The 18,770-nt window shown below is 43.0% G+C and overlaps 1 protein-coding gene and 1 long non-coding RNA gene across 9 annotated transcripts in view; one reads left to right on the top strand and one right to left on the bottom strand.

Moving 5' to 3' along the window:
* The window catches only part of LOC142830477 (uncharacterized), an 80,315-nt gene that overhangs the window by 1,365 nt on the left and 60,180 nt on the right, over positions 1-18,770 (top strand). The gene's annotated exons all lie outside the window — the stretch shown is intronic.
* USP54 (ubiquitin specific peptidase 54) overlaps positions 4,035-18,770 on the bottom strand; it is a 114,972-nt gene continuing 100,236 nt past the window's right edge. For all 8 annotated transcript variants that reach the window (XM_075935638.1, XM_075935637.1, XM_075935634.1 and 5 more), the window contains 5 exons: positions 16,855-18,293; positions 11,229-11,347; positions 8,804-8,941; positions 6,600-6,786; positions 4,035-5,564 (listed from right to left, as the gene is read on the bottom strand). In XM_075935638.1, coding sequence (XP_075791753.1) covers positions 4,951-5,564; positions 6,600-6,786; positions 8,804-8,941; positions 11,229-11,347; positions 16,855-18,293 — 2,497 coding nt within the window. In that variant the 3' untranslated portion in view covers positions 4,035-4,950. The remainder of the gene's footprint in view (positions 5,565-6,599; positions 6,787-8,803; positions 8,942-11,228; positions 11,348-16,854; positions 18,294-18,770) is intronic.

Genomic DNA, 18,770 nt, shown 5'->3' with positions numbered 1-18,770 from the left:
TAGCCCTCTAGGGATGAAGACTCCACTACTTCTCTAGGTAACCCATTCATTATTTGAACAATGGATGCACTTTTCTACCACCACTGAGGATTCAAAAAGAAGCTTGGGGATATCAAGCCAATCCATCCCAACCTACAGGGGGGGAGGGAAGATTTGTGATGAAATTGAATCAACACGACCTGCCACCCAGGCAGAGACAATGTATGTTTGAGGTGCTGACAGCCCTTTGTAAGCTGAAAGGGCATTATGTTAATCAGAGGATGCTTGGACTGAGACCTCCCCTGCTCTACTGGAAACAGTCAAATATATTTTGTTTTTTACTCAGTTTATCTTATTACAGAATTAATTTTCTCCAGGCAGAATAAGAAATATGGTTTAGCTTATCATTCAATCACAAATTGCTGGGTTAAATGCTAATCTGATGACATTCTAAAGACGTGAACTGGATGGGTTGCTACATTCCACATCCTAATGACATAAAAAGCTAAGCACTAGGTACTCAGAACCCACTATAACCATCATTTCGCATCAACACTCTAATTGAGAATATTTTTTGCCAATTTTTTCCCCTTCTTTCCCTCCCCATTCCCTCTTTTTTTCTATTTATTTGTACTCTGGCCCCCTTAACTCCATTTGTCTGAAGTAATGTGTTGTGCCCACTAAAGTTCATGAGACTATCTATTTTTTCTTAGCCTTTAAGGTGCTGCAGGACTATTCATTGATTTAAAAAAAAAACAACACAGTTATAGACTAACAGAGCAACCCCCTGAAACTATTAGGCAGGAAATTAGGCTACATTATCATAATGGTCTTTTTAAAAATCTATGTATCTGTTGTGCCAGTTTTGCTGTCCTAGAATCATCTAATTATCCAAAGAAGACTTTTAAAAACTTTGAGAAGGAAAGTGAAACACCAAGGAAAGAGAGACATGTATTCCAGATCCCATGAGACAAATACACAGAGCAAACCTTACAGCCATAAAGCAGGTCTGACAAAGGAAGCCAAGATAGTCAGGAGAGTGAAATTATGAAGGCAAGACTCTAAAATGAAACATTCCATTCTTCTGCATCTCAGTAAGACCTGTCTAAAATGTTCCTTATTAGGGCATTCACCTAGGATGTTGAAGTCCCAAGTTCAAATCCATGTTCCAAATGGCTATTTATGGTGGAATAGCTACAACTGGACAGACTGAGGAAGTCCATCCCAGAATATCCCAGAACCCCATGGCTGGAGCACTCACTCAAGAGGTTGGAAACTCATGGTCCAATCCCTTCTCATCAAGCAGAGGAAAGACCTCCTTCCCCAGGCCCCATGCTGTCATTAGAGTCTAGACCTCCTTTGCTTCTCACAATGCCTGAAACCAGAATGAAACATTTCATGTTGGGTCAAAACAACGTTTTGTTTAGATATTTCCTGAAACATTTCTATTCTTTCATTTCAGTCAAAACTATTCAGAGAGCTCACTACAAATTCACAAAGAGTTTCAAGTCAACCGAAACTTCATTTTTTGGCCAGTAAATTATTGCACCCAGTGCTTCATTCACCAATTTCTTCTTCCATCCTCCTTTGCTATGAACAGTCTTTTGCAAGATGGGATGCAATTAGAAGTTAAGCAAGCCATCAGCACATTCCACATCCTATAACAAACAGATTGGCCCAAGGCACATGGCTCAACTCTCATGTTTTGCAGGGCTTCTCACCTCAATCCTCTGCCCCCCCCCCCCCCCCACACACACACACAGATTTATCTAAAGGCCTGGTCTGTGCTTAAAATTAAGTCAATATAGCTGCAGTGGTCAGGAGTGTGACATAACTATGTCAACCTAACCCCAGTGCAGACCCAGTTAAGTCAATGCAAGGGTACTCCTGTCAACGTAGCTACCATTCATAGTAGAGGTGGTGTTCACATAGTAATGGAAAGCATTTCCATTTTTCCATCGCTCTAGACTGCCTCTCCACTGCAAGGTTATGTCAGTGCAGATGCACTACTACAGTCCCCATACCATAGACATGGTCTTACTTTGCTTGCTAACCTCTGCAGGCAAGGTGTCTTAACTTCTCCCAGGAACTGTCCATTTGCTGTGATATAAGCATTTTTCCCCCCTCTCTGCCCCTATTATCTCATTCAAACTTTTCTTTCCTTAGCCTTAGGCACTGACTCTTCTACCATCTGGGACGAAGCAATTCCCTTCCTTCATTTATATTTCTATCTACAAGGTATTAATAGACTGTGATTCTATCGCCCCTGGATCTCTTCTTCATTAAACTCTACAAAAAATTTAGTTCACTCAGAAACAACAAGGAGTCCAATAGCACTTTAAAGACTAACATTTATAAGGGTATCTGAGCATAAGTTTTCATGAGCTTCAACTCACTTCTTCAGATGCTGAAGAGAAGAAAGAAAGACAAAGAAAGAAAAGGATACTGAGATGGGAGTGTGACAACAGTGCTAATTAAACCAGAACCCTTGGTTCACTCAGATGTTTATCCTTTGTTGTATTTTTCTCTAGTTTTCAACTGTTTCCCTACGTATGGGTCTAGACCTGAGACAGTATTCAAGATGTGCATAACTAAGCTCAGTGGCATCAATTCCCCCATTAATTATCCAAGGACAGTGGCAGAAATAGCATTTTAAATACATTTCCCTTTAACAGCACTATACTGCCAGGAGTTCCAGTTTCATCTGCCATTACCAGAGGACTCTCTAAGATTTCCCAGGCAGCTGCCCCCCTTTGCCTATGTGCTCTTTCTTTCCTGCCCTTAGGTTATGGTACATTCTTATTTTAAAAAGGCTCCCATTGCAATCCTAACAATTGCATGCTACTTCACAAGTCTCTACTAAATATTGATAGGTCCTTTTGTGATGTTGCCTCAGAATGGAGCATGCCCCAGTCCCCAGGCTTCAAGTCCTGTGGTCCTGCAAGAGACTTATGCCCATTAGTGATCCTCACAACAGCTGCCTATGGTGCTTGGGAGAGGCCCAATCAATAAATGCTGAGATTGTAAGCCGTTCAGGCCAACTACTAAAAAAGGAGAGGGACATTTGCTTGAAAGCCCTCCTTATGGGTTGGCCCTTTCCCCAGTGACTGGTGGTATCATTTGGAAGCTGGCATCAGTCACTGACCATGGCTCCATCCAGAAAGGCAGGAAGAGGCAGATTTCTGGACCCATGAAGGCAAAGGGCAAGCTGGGACATGATACAGACCCTGGTTCAGCAGTCCTGTTGACCTACAAGGCCCCAACTGAAGGCTGCAGTCAGGCATGCTCCTCACCACCTACTTCCAGCAGCAGTTTCCAGTTATGCTTACCATCTATGCTGGAGGCTCTCCAAATGGTTCTGGATATGATGCCAAGGCCAGTGCCACCCACTCTGGGACCCAACACAGGGGCAAACCCACACTCAGACCACCACAGTCCCCTTCCCAGCAGCGCTCCCACTCTAAACAGATGTCGTGCCAAAGATTGCTCCCTCACTATAGACACGCTTCTGATCAGGACAGACAGAAGGTCTATAGCCTAGTGTAGTCTGCTGGTAGCACAGGTACCAGGTAGCACAAGTGGTAGGATGTGGACTACATACAGCACCATAATGGTGCCTCTTCAGGGGCCTGCACAGCTGACCAACGGGTACTGCTAGAGGAAAAAAAAAAACTTGACTGTGCACACATTCCTGCTTGGAACTAATATGAGCAATCACTCGAAGAACCACCCCAATTTTACAGGGGGAAATGAAGCATGGTGGTGCAAAGCAACTAGTCCACAAAGCAAGCAAATGGAGGAGTCAGGAACTAAATGTTGGATTCCTGATTCAGTCCTCTACTCTAACAAGTGCTTTTTTATAAAAGGTTTGTTAATTAATTACCTTTATGTCTGAAAGAGACAAGGTGAGTGAAGTAGTATCTTTTATTGGTGGAAGAAACAAGCTTTTGAGCTACACAGAGCTCTTCTTCAGATCTGGAAAAAGGTATTACCTCTCTTACCTGATGTGTTTCATATCCTGGGATCGGCACAGCTACAACAACACTGCAAACAACTTTATATGTAATTTTTTTTATTCCAGTTAGTGTATTAAAAACATAGATCAGAGTTTTCAGGCCAGCTGCTAAGTAAAACCAAATAAAAAATGAAGATGATTCTTACACAGGCAGTTAAATAGAACTATTTCATAGATTTATTTGAAAAATACTTACAAAAGCAAGTATGTTTGACCCTAAAATAGTTAAGCTTATTCTGTGTTTACATTGGTGTAATTACGTGTGCAGCATTAACAGTCATGTCTGTTTGAAGCATTTTTAGTCTGCCTGAGGGAAGTGGGGAAGTTCTGGTATAGTGTGGGACAATGTCTCTCTCCCCCTTCCTCAGTAGCAACTACAGCTGTAGTCTGGACTTGAAGTCTCAGCACCCTGAATGTTGGGTTTGTCTTGCCTAACACCAGTCCTGCTGTGTTTATATTTGCTGGAACCTGGAAGGTGGATCAGGTTTTCCTCCGGTAGGGAACACAAGAGGGAGGAGAAGAAAACAAAAGGAAAAGAGCATGTTGGCTTTGTATGCAATGAATTTACCATAATTATGTTTCATGCTGGAGTTCTTTAAAAACAGGTACATCTTTTCTTCAAATAAGCACGAATCTGTGAGCTTATCCATAGCCAGTGCCCCTTACACCTACTACTGACTAGAGTGCTTGTGCTGAGACTAGGATAGCTGCGAGTTCCTCCTTTAGCAATAGAGGGAAAGAAATACCATCTCCACATACAGTCTAGCTACATTTTAAAGACAACACTAGCAGAGAGTTAGCTGACTGAAGGGTTAGCTGCCTTGCTATCAACTGCACCTCAAGCAACAGCTATAGTTCAGACAGTCTGCTCACGATGGGGTGATCAATCCTGGGAACACACTGAGTGGAATAAGCCCACACCAGCCATTATTCTGCAAGGTGTCAGCTGCTGCTGCTTAAGCCATCATCCTTCGGTGCACATCCGAGGCAGAAGAGAAAGTTCCATCCATCATGTGCACTTGAAGTGTTCTCAGTCTACCAGGCTGAAGGGTATAGCTGTTCTGACGCCAGTCTTCTTCTGGGGGCATATCTACTCTCTTTGGTCCAGGGGGCTTAGTATGTGGAGGAGGCACAGGGCAGACCAGAGAGATGCCACGATTCCTAGAGAGCCGTTGTGGTACTCTGAAGGTGCTATAGTCTGTGCTAGGAGGTGGCCTGCAATTGACGGCATAGGAGTCATGCATTTTTTGGTGTCGGGTGGGCTGCTGGAGGAAACTTTCCTGTAACCCTTTGTCTGGCTGGGCAGTGTATCCCACCTGCAAAGTTTGTTCATCAGGCAGTGTTGCTGTTTGTCTGGCAGTGTGGCTCATCTGCAGCCACTGGCCAGAGACCCTTGATGCGTCATCTCCCATATGGTGGTCAACAAGAGGCCTCTGCCCTTGGGAAGAAGTGCATTTCTGAGTGCAAGGGATACTCCTGTAGTTCAGTGCCACACCTTGGTGGTCTTCACCTCGGAAAGTTTCACCCCCGTCAGGCACAACCAAAAGTTTCTGGATGTTCTTCTGATCTCCTGTGGGGAAAAGGGGGAGTTCAATCAATTTCATTTTATTTTCCTCTCAAAACCTCTAACTGTGGCTCACAGCTGATGTGAAATGGTAAGCTGAACCAACCCTACACTCCGGCATTTACTGACCTAAGATATGGAAGGAGTGAAAACTAAGCTGCATACTCCTTGCAATTCACTTTCCTTTTGTAATTCCACCCAGCGCCAAAAAAGAGCTGCAACCTCTCTTTCTGAAGGTGCTGTCATATGCACGAATGGAACACCAGATTTCTGTAATAGTCAGCACTTTTTGTAACATGTTCAGTGTCACTGAAGGAGGAGCCCAACAAGAAAATTGGAGACACATGTTTTGGGGGTTTCTGGATCATTTTCATGATGGACTCTCATGCAGCAATTTTTAGCATCAGTAGTAATTGTAGTTCCAACAAATCTCTCACACAAGTGATTTTGGAGGAAAGTATCTTATCTAATAGACTATAGTACTAATAGCTAGCTCCTCCTCAGGCATCACTTTCTGCCCCTCCCACAAACATAGTTAAGTATCAAAATTCTTTGGGTAAAAAATGTGGGTGCAATTTTGGGTCATCTCTGAGGAATGTGTGCGTCATTTATAGCTTCATTTCTTCTAATGTTAAAAACAGTGTACTGTAGTTAATGACCTAATAGAAATGGTGTGTTATAGATGCCATATAAATTAGTGAACAGAGTCCTATTTGATTTTTCCAGATGCTTTTGTTGGCCAGGTACCTCTTCATATGTAATGAAAACTACTATAACTATTGAAACAATTAACAGCCATAGCTCTAACCCAAAAGACTGTCCCTTTGTGTTACATCCATTTAGCATAGCATTCAAGCAGTGTCAAGGGGACAATGAAGAAAAAGGCAATTTATCCTTCCAAATTTCTGAAGGGATTCAGGCAGCTGGTAAAACCATCACCATAGCAGACAAGATCCAAAGAGCTGTACTTCAGCACCATCAGGGACAGCATCTCCAACAGCATTTCTGATCATGCAGGAGGGTGAAGAGTCCTGTGATTACCTGATGGTCTACGTGCCTTGCCCACCATGCTAGGCATCAGTGCATCATGGTACAGGTTCTGCATCTGGGTTGGGTAGTGGTGGGGATCAGAGGGCAACATAGAAGGATCGTGGGGAAAAGGGAGGGAAGTGGAGCTGGAAGAACGGTGCGTGGTTTCCTTTGGCATTTTCCTCACATTTGATGCTTCCTTTTGACAAAATGAGAGAGGAAAGAAACCACAAATGATGATTAAACACAAAGCTGGGTTCAATCAAGCAAACATGGTGGGGATCCAGGAAGGAAAGATGGATGAGTCACCACAACAAGTACGTGCATCTCTCTACAAAAGAGGAAGAAATGCAAGGTAACAACACTGCCCACCCCAGAAAGATTCTTGGGTAACTAAATAGATCAGAAAACCCCCACCATCATACTCGCATTTCAGAATAACCTTGTGCTGGGAAAGGGAAGAGCAGATTGCTTTTTCTAATCACCTTATAAAGATTGGGCCACCCATGCCTGAAAATGTACATTATTGAAATGTACATCTCCCTTGCCAAACATGCTTTGCTAAGTGCTAAACAGTGATGGAAGACAAACTTTCTGACATGCTAGTGGAGTTTAAGCTTTTGCATCAATGCAAGACTTGGATAAGGCCTTACCTAAACGAGAGTTGCACTGGTTTAATTAAATAGATTTGAAAACAAATTTTAGTTAAACTGGTACAACTTGTATTATAGGATGAGGCCTAAAACTTGACCCATGCTATACATTCAGCCTTGCTTAACCCTGTCTTTGCAACTTGGTCTCTCCAAAAGCTTTATTCTGAAGCTTTTAAACAAGGCCAATGTTTTTAGTTTTTCTTTGAAAAAGGATAAACAGAGCAAGTGAAAAAAATCAGAACAAACCCAATACATCACATTACTGCATACTCTTCTTAAAAAGTTCCCTCTCTTTGAAGAAATCACTCTGTTAAATACTGACAGCAATCTGTTCCTGCTTTCTTCAGACTTACAATTCAACCAAAATTCCTCTTTTCAATTACATGAATTTTGTGGAACTCTGAAAGGGAAATATTACTCAATGCAATTAGACCCAGCAACATTCTTCATTCCCTGAATAATCAGGCTGACCAAGAGAGCATATTTTCTCCTACCCTTTGAGCAGTAGGGTCAGCAAGGCAACAACCAAATCACTTTGAATCCTTTCAGCTGATGAAGTAAAGTTCAGTTTACTCTAACACCATCTTTTGTTTAACTTTTTTAAATCATGCCTGTCTGTATTTCCTTTATGGAAAAAATACAGTGAAACTGGATATAATCAACCTTAAAAAAAACCAATTTTTGCCTGAAAATACTGTACATTTTTCAAGTTCCATATTCATTATGCCCAGTGCTTTTTATGTTTAAAAAAAAAAAGGGTGCCTGTACTCCAGAGGAAAAGTTGTTGAGCCCTTTTAAGAGATGCGGCCCCTTTAAGACACGCAGCCGAGCTGACTGTCGGACATTTGCGTACAGAAGTGCCGGTACGCTCCATTCTTTCCAGGTAAGCTTTGACTGGAGGTGTCAGTACTGCGAATGGAGGTGCCAGTAATGCATACCGGGCAGTACAACAGTCACAAAAAAAGCATTGATTATGCCTAACCTGAGACTACAAAGACAAGAGAGAAAAACATTTCTCTCTTTTAAGCTGTTTACTTTATGTAAGTGACAGCACTTTGTGTATAATCACTATTTCTTGATGAAGATATGCCTTATAAACACCAACAAGGAAGCAAAAGTGTCCTTGTACATACTGTTAAAGAATTCTTTTGTTAAATCACTGGGCTCTCTATTAAAAATTGGAACATATAAGTAATTCAATAGCAAAACCAGAAAACTTCCAACTGAATGTGCTCTTTACCAGGTTTCATTCTGTTAGTGCGCATTCATGAGCACACACATACAAGCTGTGGTTTGCACAGTTGTAGGTGTGGTGACTCTTACAGCAGCCAAGCTATCTGCTTTTAAATAAAAACTGACTTCTCCATCTAACAGAGAAGAAAGGGAATGACTCATTGGAACAAATTTTCGTGTTTCTGAACTGGCATCAATGCTGTTCAGTTGTGCGGCTTTCACCTTTCCCTCATCAACTCCACTAGCAAGTAGTAAAGGAAGAGGAAAAGCAGCTCCTAATTCCATCCTAACAAGTCATCTCTTTGCAATGTTGAGGTTCATACTACTTACAAAACTATGAGAGGAGACCAAGGTCTCTTCCCTGTTTGTGATGACTGTCCCACTGAGACTGCGAGCAATGCGACGGAAATTCTCTGCACTGTACATCTCCTCTTCTGGCTCCCTGCTATGGCCTCTGGCATATGCAACCTGCAGACAACATTATCACATTCAGAAACATCTTTTCATGGAAAACTGCACTGCACAGTGAGTCAGGAGAAGAGGTTGATGAGAATATGATGGACTTAGTAAAATATACTAATTGTTTCTTATCTGATGTCTCTCATTCAACTCTAACTCAAGAGAATAAATCAACTGAGTTTCTTAAGTTCTCATTCATAAAAATAGTATTCTCATAATCAGGTTTTCACATTATATACCATGGCAGATTTGTGCAACTGAGAGTCTATGTCTTATAATTACAGGCAGTCCCCGACTTACGCGGATCCGCCTTACGTCGGATCCGCACTTACGAACGGGGCTTTCTCGCCCCGGAGGTCGAGGTAGCGGATTGCTTCCTGCGAGCTCCAGGGTGAGAGAGCCCCGTTCGTAAGCTGCTCCCGGTGCCCCTGGTCTGCTGGAGACCGTCCCCAGCAGACCACAGGCACCGGGAGCGAAGCCGCAGCAGCGGCGGGTTCCCGCGCTTCTGAGGCTTTGCCAGAGCAAAGCCTCAGAAGCGCGGGAACCCGCCGCTGCTGTGGCTTCAGTCCCGGTGCCCCTGGTCTGCTGGAGACGGTCCTCAGCAGACCAGGGGCACCGGGACTGAAGCCGCAGCCGCGGCGGGGTCCCGCGCCTCTGAGACTTTGCCAGAGCAAAGCCTCAGAGGCACGGCACCCCACTGCCGCTGCGGCTCTGCTCCCCGTGTCCCTGGTCTGCTGGGGGGGGGGGGCGGCGCAGCTAGTGTGCCCCCCCCCCCCAGCAGACCAGGCTTTTGTTGTGGACCCTGGGGCAGAGCAGCTGGGGCGCTGCCGATTGGTCCTGCAGCGCCGCTCTGGGCACTACTGGACCAACCCGGCAGCACCCCAGCTGCTCTGCCCCAGATCCTGATTCAGCCGCTGCTGGTCAGTTTCAGCAGTGGCTGAATCAGGACACCTGGGGCAGAGCAGCTGGGGTGCTGCTGGTTTGGTCCAGTAGTGCCGAGGAGCGGTGCTACTGGAGCAACCCAGCAGCACCCCAGCTGCTCTGCCCCAGGCGTCCCCAAGTCAGCCGCTGCTGAAACTGACCAGCGCTGACTACAGGAAGCCCGAGGCAGAGTTGCTCTGCCCCAGGCTTCCTGGAATCAGCCGCTGATCAGTTTCAGCAGCAGCTGACTTGGGACGCTTGGGGTTCTTAAGTTGAATCTGTATTTAAGTCAGAACTGGAGGTCAGTTTCAGCAGCGGCTGAATCTGGACGCCGGTTCCGACTTACATACAGATTCAACTTAAGAACAAACCTACAGTCCCTATCTTGTACGTAACCCGGGGACTGCCTGTACTGAAAGACAGGATTCAAAGCCTTATGGGATGAGTCAACCCAAGAGACTGCTTGCTGCCTTGTGCTCCATTATGGTAGCTCAGATATGCAGGGCTGGAATTAATGACCATCCCAAAATAAAATCTGAAGAGTGTGGTAGCCTTCTCTTCTCACCATAATTATTTGCTTCCTTCCAACTCTGGTGATGTTTCGCAAGTGGTTTGTTCTATGCTGAAGTGGGAAATATTGGTTCTTTTTATCTCTTTCTTTCTGTTCTCAGCTTGATAAGCAGGTTCCTCCATTGGCCAACACTGTATATTCAATCTTTTTTTTTTCTTGAGATGCCTCTATGCTTTCAGATATAGGTACTAAAATATTACAGCTAATATTAAACTGCCTCCTCTCAGAGGAGATGTAGAATACGAAAACTGGGCAGTATCCACATGAGTCAGTGTGTGCTTGGAAGGTTCTGGAAACATCAGCACAAGAGCCTGCAAGGCAGCTACTGCTCCCTTGTCTTCTGCAGATGGTCCAACGAACATTACTTGGGCATTATACCATGTTAAAAACCTTCTACTTTCAAAACATGCATGATGGCATGATTTCTTATAGGAGACCGTGTCAAAGTAGCTGATACAATAAGAGTAGGCAATTTCTGGGAGTTATTAATGGAAACTATCTCCTTACAATGCCAAATGGTTCCCTGCAGTCTATGATAGTACAATCAGAGGTAGTAGCTCTGAAACTGTTTTGTGTCACATCCCTGAAGAAGTCACTATTTAGAGTGAAACACTGATCCTGAGTCATCCACTTTCATAATGCTCAATCCCAAGTAGGGCTACATAACATTCTGTCTTTAAAGTTCAGTATTAGTGACCCCTCTGCCTCTCATATGGAATTTTTCCACTTTTCTTGCTGCTGGAATGTCCAATTCCCTCACAACCTTCAAGGCCCTCTCCTCCCCCAGTAAAATGCAGGTGCTACCTTAGAGACAGGAGAGACAATGGGACCACAGAGACTGTGCTCAATCTCTGCTGTCGGCGTTTTCAAGCGACCTATGCCGGCTACAGGGTGCAGCTTCCTCGCAGTTATGTTTGCAGAAGCTGTGGAGTGAAATAAAGAAAGTGATGTTAAATTCAAGATCTGACACCACACCTGTGGAACATAGTTCATGATCTCATTCTTGGCTCAAACAGGGAGTAAAGAACTATATACATAAATGAAGGTTACTTACCAGGCACTGGAGTCCTTTGAGACAAGCCCTTGAACATCCACACTTACAAGATCCAAGTGCCTTAAGTCACAGAATCTCCTAATTAAGAGTGTCCATTGGGGCTCCTCATTTCCACTTTTTGCACTAGCACAGGGTTTTACAGGTTTAAAAGGACTTGCAGTCCCCTTCACTCCTCAGTTCCTTCTGTTCATTCAGGAATTGTGAAATAAAGCCCCAAAGACACAGGGAAGGTGTGTAGAGGAATATGAACATGCTGAGGCACATCTCAAAGAACTTCTGTTACCAAGGTAAGTAACCTTCATTTTTTCAAATGGTCGCCCCACATTCTTATTTGTGGGAGTTTAACTAGGAGTACCACCTCAAGGAAGGAGGACTGAGGAGTTCTAAATTAACAAGGACTGCAAAAATGCCCAAAAAAGTGTCACATCACGAGTGACTACAACCTGTTATTCTCCCTAAACATGCCACAATTAAAGAAAGACTCCTGAAAGCATATATATAGCTTCAAAGAGCAGCCTCGCAAACTGGGGTTAAAGGCCACATGAAGTTATCCTATGGAAACCATATTAAGGCCTAGTTGAGCATATTTTGATACCTTCGGGTGGCTGAACACCACCTTGTCATAACAATGGTCTACATTTGGGCAACGTTTGAGCTTTGCTGGAAAGATCTCCAATCCCAATATGTTACCAAGATCTGTTATCCAATATATACAAGCTAAGCATAGTACATTCCACATTAATAGGTATTATATGTACGGTATTGATAGAACAACACTATATATTGGGTTTGGGAAGTTAAATTCACGTATGCTCTTCCCACAGTTATGTTCACCTTTGTCAAGCATTCCACAGTACTTTGCACTGCTGAAGTCAGCATTAGACAATAGATTTGTACAAAGCATTCATGCATCTTTGGCTTTGACCAAGTACAGATGGGGCATACTTTCATAGCTCATCAAAACGTGGAATGCAGCATTCAACACTAGATATCAGAAACTATAGATCAGTACAAAGGACAAAGCTGGCAGAAATGCAAACGTGGAATGCAGCATTCAACACTAGATATCAGAAACTATAGATCAGTACAAAGGACAAAGCTGGCAGCTAAACGTTTTTTGTGTGTAAAGAGTTTTGTAACTTGTAAAGTCATTCATAAATATTAGCTGAAATATATATCTCTGCAGCACACCTTCTACATGAGGTGAATGTGCTGCAAGAATCTGCTTCATAGGAGGAGGGTATTTAAGTTTCTTTTTCATATTTTACTGTTGTGTCTTTAAACAATCAATTTGGTTATTTGATCTCTTGAACATTTTTAAGAAAAAGCCATGAATACAGACAAACAATTGGCTACATCTTTTAGTCCACACACTCCATAAGCCATTAGTTTTGGGAGAGCACTTGAAGATACAGCCAAATCTAAGATCCATGAATATTCAACATATGGAGTCAGAGTTCCTGGATATGGATCATTAGGGGAGGCTAATGATCTGAATAAGATGGACACAAGAGACCATCATAATCAAGATTTAGGGAGTGGATGCTGCAGAATAGTACATTTTCAGAATATGGTATATGGACAATTAGTCCTTTAGGCCTGGATCTTATTCATTCTCCAGGCTGGAAGAACGGAAATATTTCACCACAGTATCCTCAGCAATGGAAAATCCATTTTCCTTTGCTACAGCCATTGTGACAAAGCAACTACCACAAGCTATTCCGGTGGTGTACAGAACCACCATTTTATTGATTTGGTTATTGGAGAGTGATCAAAAATTGATTATCTGTGTCCCAGAGGGTGGGAAGCTCACAACAACAACAAAAATGTGCCTCAAGATAGTCCAAGTTAAAAGCAAAGGAGAACTGTTTAAGTGGAATTTGATGTTGTGCTTCTCTGATGAATTTTTCCAGTTAATTGATAGCTGTATTTGGTCAAAATTCTTCTGTTCTTCAATTTCTCATCTGCCAGGAAAAGATGGTAGCTGCATCCCCAGGAAAAAGAAACCTTGACCCAACTGGCTAGATCAAGCCACCCTTTGTCATTTTCTGTAATACATTAGTGTGATGTTGTCCATCAGACTTTGGACAAATCTAAATTTAACCACAAGACTGAGCTCCAATAAACTGGAGAGTTATAGCCGATGGAGGTCACAAGTGTGAAAAACAACTTGAGTATCATGGTAAGAGAGACTCTTGTCTTTCACAGTTAAGCATCTTCAATGTCCTCTGAGACAGTGTGGCTCACGTTTTCATTGCATCAAGATGATGTGGTGGTAAGCAATCTGTATTCGCTCAGGAACCTTTTTTAGGTTTGGAGTCTGAAGCACCAATGATCCCATCTTTTGTGAAGGGATGAAAAGGAACTATTTATAGCAGATTCCAAGGACTAGAACAGCATGCATGTTTCCTGAGGACTAAACTGTACCTATATACACAGATTCCCTAACATCTGAGAGAAATAATTAGGATAGTCAGGCAAATAGTGAAAACCCTTTGTGTCAAAGAGAGGCTAGCTTTATTGGTAATGTCCTCTCCCACTACACAAGCCAAACAAGATCAAGACATAAAACAGGACTCTTTGCTAACTGGCTGTTCTTTGGCAGGAAAGAGGCAGGAACAAAAGCCTAGATCTTTGGAAAGAAATAGCATGAAGTTACCTTTCACACAGACTACCTGTCACCTTATGCTTCACTGGAAATGCTTCTCAAAGGAGGGACAGGACTATAAAAAAGAAGGGGCAGAAACTCCAAGGCATTACCTCCTTCTCCCTCCTTAACCATTGATTTACTGCATGAGACGGGACCTAGGCTATGTCTACATTAGCACTGAAGTTAGTATAAATATGTCCCACATGCATATGAAAAAAACAGTTTTCCCCACCCCCAGTAGCATGAATTACAGACAGAAGCACCAGAGTGGACAGTGCTAGGTTAGTGGGAGCAGCTTTTCAGGAGCTGCTAATGCTGCTCTTAAGGGAAGGTTTAATTAAGCTGATGGGAGAGCTGTCTCCATTGGCACAAAGTACCTACATGGGAGATCTTACAGGGGCACTGCAAACTCTTTAGTGTAGACGCAGCCAAATAAAGCAGCCATTAAAAAGAAGGGATCCTGGCCTAAGAAGTTTTACTAGTAAGACTGTTGAGAACATGTGGTGAGAAGAACTTTGCTTTGAATTTAACATAGCTTATTAAATTAGGCACTAGTTGCATTTTATCTTTATTTTCCATTTCTGACTTTTATGCCTCATTGTATTTACTTAAAACCTTGTTCTTCATAGTCGATCTCTTTTTTTATTGTTTTATTTAATCCATTGTGCTAAACAGAAATGTCGGGAAAATTCCATATGGGGTAACCATGTACATATCTATTAAAGAAATATAGACTTTATATGAATTTGTATTGTGCAGGGGTAGGCAGTATAGGACCTATATTTCTGGTGGAAAAAGCCAGTTCCCCCCAGCACCATCTCCAGGATGGGGGGAGAAAGGCAGGGGAGGCAGAGGCACAGCAGGGTACCCAGCACCGCTCTTACTACATTTAAAAAACAGAGTTGCATCAGTCCCAGAGCCCATCCCGAGGAGCTACCGTAACTACAGTTTAGTCCATTGACTACTTGATTAGCTTATTAACCGCTACTTAACATCCCTAGCCCAAACTGGAGGTTACAGTAGCAAAGCTGTGTAAAGAGCACCCTAGGTTATAGGGGACAACTATTTATTACTCTGGATTGTCCTTTGGGTATGTTACAGTAACCTGACCCTGAATTAGGATGAGAATTGGGTCCTTCTGAAACTGCAGTTGACAGCACTAGACTTGGTCAATCCTGAGAGTTTGGTTCCAATTATGCTGATCTCAAAATCAGTGGTGCCCTAGGAATTGAAGTTGGTCAAACTGGCCAACCCAGAGACCTCAATGCCACTCATATGCAAACCAGACACACTTTGGCAAGTGATTTTCCAGGAACAGTGGTGCTGAATCATTAGCACTGGTTTTAGTCAACTCAGATGGATCCAGAAACTTCATGTTACGAGCAGAGTCAAGGTCCTCAGAACCAGACTAGATCAAGGCATCGAGACCTAGGGAGCTCAGTGGCAATCACGTTGAGCACAGAACAATTTGCCACCTTCCAGACCCTCAACACTAGACTTAGTCATACTTGGAGAGATCTGGGGAAACAGTACTACTTCAAACAAGTGATTCTCCAGACCTAATAGTGTTGGCTCCTTAGAACAGTATTTGTCAACCCAGACTGAACCAAAGACCTCCGTTCCATTTGTACGAGGCAAAGAGCCATTCTGGTGAGGGTTATTTCCAGACAGACATATTTAGTCCATGAGGCCCGGAGCATCTCTGTCATTGGAGGGATATTTCTCATTTTTACAGGTTCAGCAACACTTGTGTCAGACAATCAGCTTTGCTTAAGAAAAAGAAGTGGAGAGAAGGATGACTATCTAATTGGCAAACTACAAAAATAAAAAATATTGCCCTGAAGGACAGAAGAAAGAAAACATGTTAAATGATGCACTGAGGACACTGCATACTCTCCGAGCAATTTACACCTTTGGGGATCAGAAGGAAGGGCAGGGTGTTTGGGATCACTCACTGTTTTACACTCTTGAAACTGTGACTGGGGAAGAAGGAGGAGTGGCTCAAATGGACACTGTACACTAGAAGATACCAAGAGCTTGAGACACAGGTGTAAGGATCCCACAAACAGGGATGTGCAGAGGTACTTAGGAGGGAAAAAAAGGTACAAAATGTGAGCAATCAACATTTTTGTATAAATGCTTTTATACTGTTTTATATCCCCCAATAGAAATTCTACAGTGTGAACTTTGTCAATAATCAGACTACTGTAAATTATTTTAACCAGATATGATGTACCATCTATGTATACATAAGCAACATAAATATAGTAATCCAGGGTGTGGACATTTACATTTGTGCCCACTTGTGCATTAATATGGCATCTTACAAAACACACCAGAAATCTGTCCCTCCATCATACAGATTTGCCATATAGTTCAAATTTGAACTCTTCTCATTCAAGTCAAGGCTTTGTCTACACACAAACTTCCATTGGTTTAACTACAGGTACATGTGTTTAAACAAATGTAGCTAAACAGGTGCAAATCTGCATGTAGAAACTCTTATTTCCATTTTGAAAGGACTTGATTTTAGAGAAATAAACTGAAATATAACCCATCCTCAGTGCCAAATAACGTCTACGGACAAACATGTACCTTTTTCAGTAAATCAGGTTATACACACTCCTTAGTTAAACTGGTGGAAGTTTGTGTAGATGAAAGGTCCAACCAAGTCTTGCTTCGTGATAAAACATTAATGAGATCTAAAACAGTTACACAGTTCTCACCTGGCTTGCTCAATGGGAGCCTGGAATTGTCCAGTCCTCCTAACACTGGCCTTCCAGTGAGGCTAGCCTGATAGAGGGACTCCAACTCAGAGACTTCCTGCTCTATGTCTTGACTCCAGTGTGGGTGAAACTGCACTGGATTCCTGTGCAGGTCATCTCTGATTGTTCCGTGATCAGAAAGGAGTGGATTCCTCCCTGGCACAGGAAGCCATTTTGTATTTTTACAGCCCAGCTGAGAACTGTAATACCTAGTGACATTGTCCACCCAACGGTCCACAGGCAGAGAAGCATCCATGCCAGTAGCAGCTCCATAATCCACCTGTCTCACACCTCCATCATGAGTGTGCCTTTCCTGGGAAAGTGCGGGGTCATCTACATTCTGTCCGCCTCTTCTACACAGGTCTCCACAGTGTGATCCAGGACTCTTAGAAGTAACTAGTTCAGTGCTAAACCTTTCCAAGGAAACAAACCCATCCCTAACGTTGAAGGAGGAGTGCAACTTTTCAGAAGACCAGGCTTTGTTTTCTTGACTTTGAGGGATTAATTGCCTGTGGCTTGAGGCTGAAGAATTGGGGAATGACTCCTGTATCTGCCCTGGAGACTTCTCATCCTGACAGACTGCAGCAGCCCACCCTCTCTCATGTGCACCTTCTTTCTGGGACATTCCATGCAGTCTCTGAAACTGCTCTGCCAAGGAACGAACATGCCCCTTCATGGCATGGGTCTTAGATTTGCAAGTCTCCACATTACTGAAGTCATCCTGCGGCAGCCCTAAAGTTTCACGGTTGTTTGCTTGGGGGTGCCTGTTTGCTGTCTGGAAAGTAGCCTGAGGGCACTGAAGTGACAGGGATGAAGCAGCAGAGATCATGGAATGACTGTCCCCTATCTGATCTATTCTAGCAGGCACTTCAGAGCTTGACAGTCCATAGCATGGACTGTGTGGACTGCTTTCACTAGGAGATGATGTTTGCATTGAAGGGGGACAGGGAACTAGTGTATGCAAAGACCCAGAGTTGACTGTATTAACATTAGTTTTGTGCTGAGGTGTAAGAGTAGCTGTAATGTCATGGACGTCTTGTAGCTTGCTGCTGCAGTCCCTATGGTCTTCCAGCCCTTTGGATGGGGCCCCATCAAGATCCATAACATGGTGAGCATCATTCTCAGTCCTCGTGGGTCTCTCAACCAACCCATGCCCATAGGGAAAAGAGGGAGCTTGGTCACTGAAATCAGCAGAAGCAGCCTGGAAGATAGGAAAGGTCCCATTTGAAGGACTGCTTGCAGGAACAGGTAGGGAGGAAGACTCTTGATAGAATGATGAGCGTACTTCATGGCAGGAAGCAGGTGGGCAGAAGAAAAAACTGGACCCAAATTCCACTTCTCTGTTGGGTTCCAGTGGTACCTCCCGGCTCAACAGTACTTGGAGCGGGCGAGTCTGTTCACTAAAATACACAGAAATAGTAACCAACTATTAGTAATGCTCTTTTTAAAAATTATCCCTAAGGCTATCCCCCCGATGTCCACCTCAATTCACTTCTCTTTGCACAAACAAATTAAAAACTTCTCAGCCAAAAGAATTGCTTTTGTTAATTTAACATCTTCATTTTCTTTCCTTCCTACTAATGAGTGACACTCTCAATCTATTTTATTTTTTTCAAATATTAAAAGCTAATTTTTATTATAAGAGTTTATTGTGACATTTTTACAACTGTTCTAAAGCATTCTGTGCACTTTGGCTAGGGGCTTGAGTATATGTGGGGACATTATAAAAGTTTAAAAAAATTAAAATTAAGTATTACAAATTCCCCTCCAAAATTAGTCTCTCCAAGAGATTGCTACAAACCATGCAAGAGAATCATTATATTTATGGTCTTAACAGGCAACATTCCTCTCAGGTTCTCTTTTCTAAAGTAATGGGG

This window comes from Pelodiscus sinensis, chromosome 8 (assembly GCF_049634645.1).
Source record: "Pelodiscus sinensis isolate JC-2024 chromosome 8, ASM4963464v1, whole genome shotgun sequence".
Classification (NCBI taxonomy): Eukaryota; Metazoa; Chordata; order Testudines; family Trionychidae; genus Pelodiscus; species Pelodiscus sinensis.
The sequence above is the reverse complement of the archived record's forward strand: the minus strand, read 5'-3'. Positions and strand labels throughout refer to the sequence as shown.